The sequence below is a fragment of the Leucopleurus acutus genome (assembly GCF_964270905.1).
Source record: "Leucopleurus acutus genome assembly, chromosome: 17".
Classification (NCBI taxonomy): domain Eukaryota; kingdom Metazoa; phylum Chordata; class Mammalia; order Artiodactyla; family Delphinidae; genus Leucopleurus; species Leucopleurus acutus.
Window position 1 is genome coordinate 37,403,116 of NC_139159.1, and position 6,000 is coordinate 37,409,115.

At 36.5% G+C, this 6,000-nt stretch overlaps 1 protein-coding gene across 2 annotated transcripts in view; it reads right to left on the reverse strand.

The window, feature by feature from the left end:
* Positions 1-5,034, reverse strand: part of NBN (nibrin) — a 45,407-nt gene extending 40,373 nt beyond the window's left edge. Inside the window, exons 1-4 of one of the 2 annotated variants that reach the window (XM_082859128.1) lie at positions 4,997-5,034; positions 3,032-3,162; positions 1,729-1,877; positions 1,115-1,274 (exon numbers count right to left, since the gene is read on the reverse strand). In XM_082859128.1, coding sequence (XP_082715254.1) covers positions 1,115-1,274; positions 1,729-1,877; positions 3,032-3,162; positions 4,997-5,033 — 477 coding nt within the window. In that variant the 5' untranslated portion in view covers position 5,034. Of the gene's footprint in view, positions 1-1,114; positions 1,275-1,728; positions 1,878-3,031; positions 3,163-4,405; positions 4,639-4,996 lie in introns of those variants that run through there. The other variant, XM_082859127.1, reaches the window with a different exon arrangement.
* Positions 5,035-6,000: the final 966 nt, after the last annotated feature.

Below are 6,000 nucleotides of genomic sequence, written 5' to 3' on the forward strand. Positions count from 1 at the left end.
TGTCACAGACTCAGTAAAATATCTTTCAAGACCATCTAACTGCCTTTGCTCTTATTTCATACCCACCAAGCAATGGCATGATTACCTATTCCATTTCTCATGTACCTTGGTATCTTCAAGGGGACCATGTTGGAGTCTACATGTAAATATTCTGGTCACTATAAAGATACATCCCTACTATAAACTAATAAATGGACATTTTGAATTATGAATCTATTATTTGGGTTTATTAGCATAAATTACTATTCAGGAGGCTAATCACTCTGTTGAATTTATAAATCAATTTCATAAACTTACAAAGATGAAACAATCTTTGATCCAAGTTTAACATGAGGTTCAATTTGAACAGCAAGCCTTTCTCTATGACACCTATTTAGGTATAAGACACATATTCTAATTTAATTAATTATATATTAAAGGATTTTTGTATCATTGAATAAAGGAATCTACTGTTGCTTTTGACTATAGATAGTAACCTAAAACAATCTCACATATCTATAGTCAACCTGCTGAAGGAGACGAATCACCTCCCAAAATCATTCTTCAATTAGTTTTGGATTAACCAAATCTGAAGATGATGCAAAGTCTGAAACATCCCAAAATATATCACTGCTTTGACAAATAACATATATCTACATATCTCTAGATTGTGACAATACATTAAGGTAATATTGTAAGAACCTAAAGTCTTTGTGATTAGGGTCTAAAGCCAAATAAGAACTAAAGAAAAGAGCATGAAAATATGAGATGGTATCAGAGACTGGAGGAAGGAAAGACATGAGCTGCTAACTTTGAAGATTGGCAGTTGATCTCTAATTGCTTTGCTTTTAGACTGAAAACACAAACTATAGGCTGTAATAACTTCTTGGTGAAAGGATAATATAAATCATTTAAATGCTAAATCAATATCTGAAATATAATTTAATGTGCTTTTGCTTGCCCCATTCTAGCCTATACGGTAAATATGGGGTTCATTGGCATATATACATCTACAACTAACAGTTCTGATAGTTTTAAAGCAAGTGACTTTTAAAACATCCGTGTATAGTGGGTAAAGGAATAAACTTAAATTCAGAGAACTTACTTTAACATAATAACAAGGCATTCAACTTACTTTAATGGTAACTTTAACTGATGTCATGACAAGGTGAGTACATTCCTCTGTCCAATTGTTTACAGTAAGTCCTCCAAGTTGCAATACAGCTTGACTTAAAGCAGTTTTCCCAGAGACATCTAAACAAGAAGAGCACGCAACCAAAGGTTCATACTCTACTCTGTAAATGAGAATAAGTTACACAAAGTTATCATAGTTATAGAGATGGCAACTTATGGTACTTTAAACTTTAAGCTCACATCATATGCTGTTATTTTAATTTTTATTAAATTACTAAACTTTCTAACTTATGAAATTATCACTTCCTAAGTCTTAAGTCGCAATTAAGAAAAAAACAGTGATCAAAGTTTAACATTATACTTTGACCTATGCAGAATCAAACAAAAGTAGCTCCCATCAAGGTTCTTAGGGCCCACTCAAACTCTCATTCACTCTTTTCACTATCTATGATTAATAAAATGCACTAACCACGTGTGGTGCAAAGTTCACCACTGTCCTAAGTAGGAACTAAATAGACTGGTTCCAATTCATTATCCATAAATATCCTTTTCCTTTAGAATCTGATTGGTACAAAATAAAGCTGTCCATTTTAATATCAATTTAAAAATTCTTACCTGAATTTACTTTCAAACACTCCAAAGGTAACTCTATCCCCTGTTTTCAAAATTCGGGAAAGGCCATTCTGCATTTTTTCCTCATTAACAAAGGTACCATACTTAGAATTATCTTTTATTGTCAATATAGGGATTTCATCTGTTTGACTCTGAAAAAAAAATCACTAAATAATTTAAAGTCTCTTACTGCTCAGTAAATACTATTCCTAAGGGGAAAGGTTTCAAAACAAAAGGTTGATAACTTCTGGAATAGGTGATAGGTGGCTAACCTCCCAACACAGTAGGCAATAGAGTTATTGTTTTGGTTGCAAGCAAAGAATGATCACTCAACTAGCAATTAAGAGAAAAATGTCAATTCCAGAATCACTCCTCTTAGAACATACATTTTCTTTATTTTTGTAAGTCAGTGGAGATTTTCCTGACCCCTCATAATTTGAGAATTGTTTGCTTTTGTACAGTCTGTTTCATGTATAACATGACAGCTTCATTCCTAAGGTTTTTGTTTTTTTTTAATTATCAAAATCACATAGTAAAAATCAGTCCAATGCAAAAAGTCTAGAGTGTCTGACTTGCAATAACAATTCTTTTTCTTTAGGATTTTCAACAATGTTTTTCTATACCTAAAAGAATATAGACACAAAACCTAAATATTACTGAACAGATCCAGCATTTGCCAACATGCAGTCTTTGCTCAAAATAATGGCTTTTCTTCCTTAATTACCACCAGCATTACCATGAGCACAGCTATTTGTATATATTTATATTACTTTTACAATCTACCTTTATTATTAAAACAACCAACACACCAAAACAAACTCAAAGCCATTCAAAGGAGCTGTGGGGCATATACAACAGCTGTTTTCCCTAGTAAAGCAATCAATTTCCCTTGTGAAAACCTAAGATATACAGGAAACACCAGTGTTCATATGGCTGCATTAACTCATTAAAGCAGGAGTCACGATTATCTATCTATTCACTGTTCTATTCCCAGGCTTTGGCACAGTGACTGACACACAGTAAGCATTCAATAAATGTTCAAGTAAATAAATATAAATATGTTCTACTTCCCCTGAGTTTCTAAATCACTAAAACAAATAGTAAAATACTGAAACAGAAACTTCAAATCTTAAATAAACAAATATCACCAGTACCACTGCCCAAACGTCCTTAATTTTGTTAACATTTAAAGAAAACTAACAGCTTTATAAAAAGTCTCCCAAACTCTCTTCCATATACACCAAGGTAAACTTTTGTGATTTCAATCCTCTTACTGTCAGCTAGTGAAATAAAATTAGTAACTTACCAGGTTAGTTACAGAAAAGTTAGCAGTTAATACAGCATGATTTCGGCTGATTGATTGATCATCTTCAATTAGAATGCCACAGTTTTTCCTTCCAACAATGTACTCAACACCAGCCAAAAGTCTGTATGGTTCTAAGAGAATTTTTTTAAAAAGTAAATTAACAGGTACACACATACATAAACATGTATTTAAGATATACATATGGCAAATATTTAAACATTTTTATTTTGCTATTTAAAGGCTAATAATCAACTTTACATAAATCAAACTTGTGTTTTCCAGTAAAGCCTCACTGAAGGAGGCAAATCTAAATAGATAGAAAGCTCTACCATTTTTCTAACAGGAAAACAATTTTGTCAATGCTTGCCCAAATTAACTTATAATTTAATGCATTACCAAATAAAATCACAACACTATGTTTGGAGCTTGATAAGCGAATTCAAAATTCCATCAGGAAAATATAATGTGAAAAACTGTCCAGAAAAATGTGAATATTTTGGGAACTTCCTCTACCAGGTGGTAAAATATGCCAAAGTGAAAGCAGTTAAAAAGTATGGTATTGGATCAAGAGTAAAAAATACAGATCAATGCAAGAAAAGTCCAGACCAGATTCAAATGCATAATTTGGGGATTTTTTTTTTTATGTTAAAGGTAGCTTTTAGAACAACGTGAAAAGGTTATTAGTTTTAAAAATATTTGGAAATCACAAATTGTTGGAAGAACAGCATGTACGTTGAAGACTTGTAGAGTTTAGTCTGGTACCACTGGAGTGGTAGAGTGATTAGGGCAAATAAACTAGACAAGTAGAAAGGAGTCCAGGTAAGCCTTGACGAGACCTGGATTATATTTTATTAATCAGATTCTTAACCTAGAGTGGACTCTTTCAACAAAAATCTTTTGTGTTGGTTTCCCTACATTTTTCTTAGAAGGATGGAACCCCAGAGCCTCCATCTGATTCCGAAAAGAGTTCAAGATTCCCCAAAAGTTAAGAATGCCACCCACTGGCACTAGGGGCATTTTTCTTCTGCTGCCTCCTTAAAGGAACTCAAAGAGCCAGCCACAGGCTACAACTGTTTCTGGAAACTGTTCCTACTGTGTTACACCTCACAATGCTCCAAGTCCACAGTGAAACTTGATCTTTGAGTCTCTATACTTTCAAGTATCTACAGTATTATTACATTATTTATTTTCCTTACCATTAGTTTGCCCTCTCAATACTTCCTTACACTGTCAGTCCATTTAGCCTCTACGTAGATCTTTTCTTCAATCATAATGTAAACTTCCGGAGGGCAAGGCCAATCATAGGCTACAACTGCTTATCTATCAACTAATAATTGCTTACATATATTAGGCAACCAATTTACATACAATTACCATTTTCCGCTGCTAGAAATGCAGAAAAAAATTTTTTCAGTTGTTGTGATGACAAAACGGTAAAAGGCTCCGAAACAAAACCAAAATTATGCTTTCCTGTAGTTGCCATTTACACAAGTCATCTCCGTGGCTCCTCACAATGCGCTCAAGACAGAGTCATAGAGTCTTCCAGACTGTTAACTTATTCTGGATGTTTCCTCAAAAGCTTAAAACGCTAGATGTCGTAACATATACCCGGCCAAGACTCAATCCGGAAGACCATTTAAGCCCGGGTCAGAGCTATTCCCGCCAGAGGAGTTGGTCCCAACCACGGAGAACCTGGCGGTAGACCGGGAGGAAAGGACCCGACGGTCACTGAACGGCCCAGTGTCGCATGCCTCCTCCCCCTGTCAGACCAAAGCCTGGTTCGCAAGCACTGCGCACCCGCCGAGAAAGACTACGCAGTCCCCACACAACAAATGCGCGGCTTTCGCACCAGCTTTCGCAGTCTCCCAGGGCGAGAACGGTCCGAAAGTAACCATCCGCAAACCCTCTGCCCACCGCATCTGCTCCCGGGAAATCGGTCCCCGGACATCTCCCTACCGCCCTTACCTCGGGCAGGGCCCGCAGCTGGGAACAACTTCCACATGGCCTGGAACACTAGGGTCTGGCCGATGTGCGACAGCGTAACCGCGGCTGACCGACGTGCGCGGCCGCAGCGCCTGCGATTGGCGCAGACTCCGGGACGTGCGCGCTCCTGGAAGCCACACCTGCCTAAGAAGCGGAGGGATAGACAGAAGTGCGGCATTGGCGCCTAGTCGCCACCCTGTGGTTAGGAAAGGAATAGCGCAATGTGTATTGAAATGTGCTGTCTTAAAAGGATCCCATTTTAAGGTGTTCAATGAATACAAGATTATCGATTTTTTTTCTGATTGTGAATGGAAATGATTTTAAAAATCAGCTTCAAAGCAACGTAAGGAAACTTTCTAATTAAAGATATTAACGTAGTGACCAGTTACGTATTTCCATGCATTTGCAATTGCTTAAATTGCGGTCATTCCTTCGTATGGATCCTAATGATTGGGATAATTATGGTGAAGATAAGTATTTCACTCCAATTATTTTTACTCTCCTCCAAGCTCAGATAAAGTTCTCCTAATTTCTCTGTTTCATAATGTTGCACTTTCATCTAATCAGTAGCTAAGTACTGGGGAGTCTATCCGTCCTTTCCATTTCTACTTGTACCAAGCTGGTGCAAGCTCTTCTCTTAATGCTATAGTAGCTTCCTGATCCTTCACCACCCACCTCCTGCACTAATTCATTCTACAGTCTACACACTACAAAGTAAACACCCTAGAGTACACTTCTGATCACATAATTTTTGGTTTTCAAAAGCATTCTGAAATGAGAAGGAAGAAAGATGTCACTTTAAAAGGCTGGTTTATGAAAGGCTCTGTTATGAACATAGATGCAAAAATCTTATACACAAAATTAGTGAATTGAATCAGGTGGTATATAAAAAGGATAATCATGACTAAGTGGGGCTTATTCCAGAAATAGAAGGGTGGGTGTTAACTGGGGGAAAAAATAAATGTAATTCACCAGAATAACAGGAA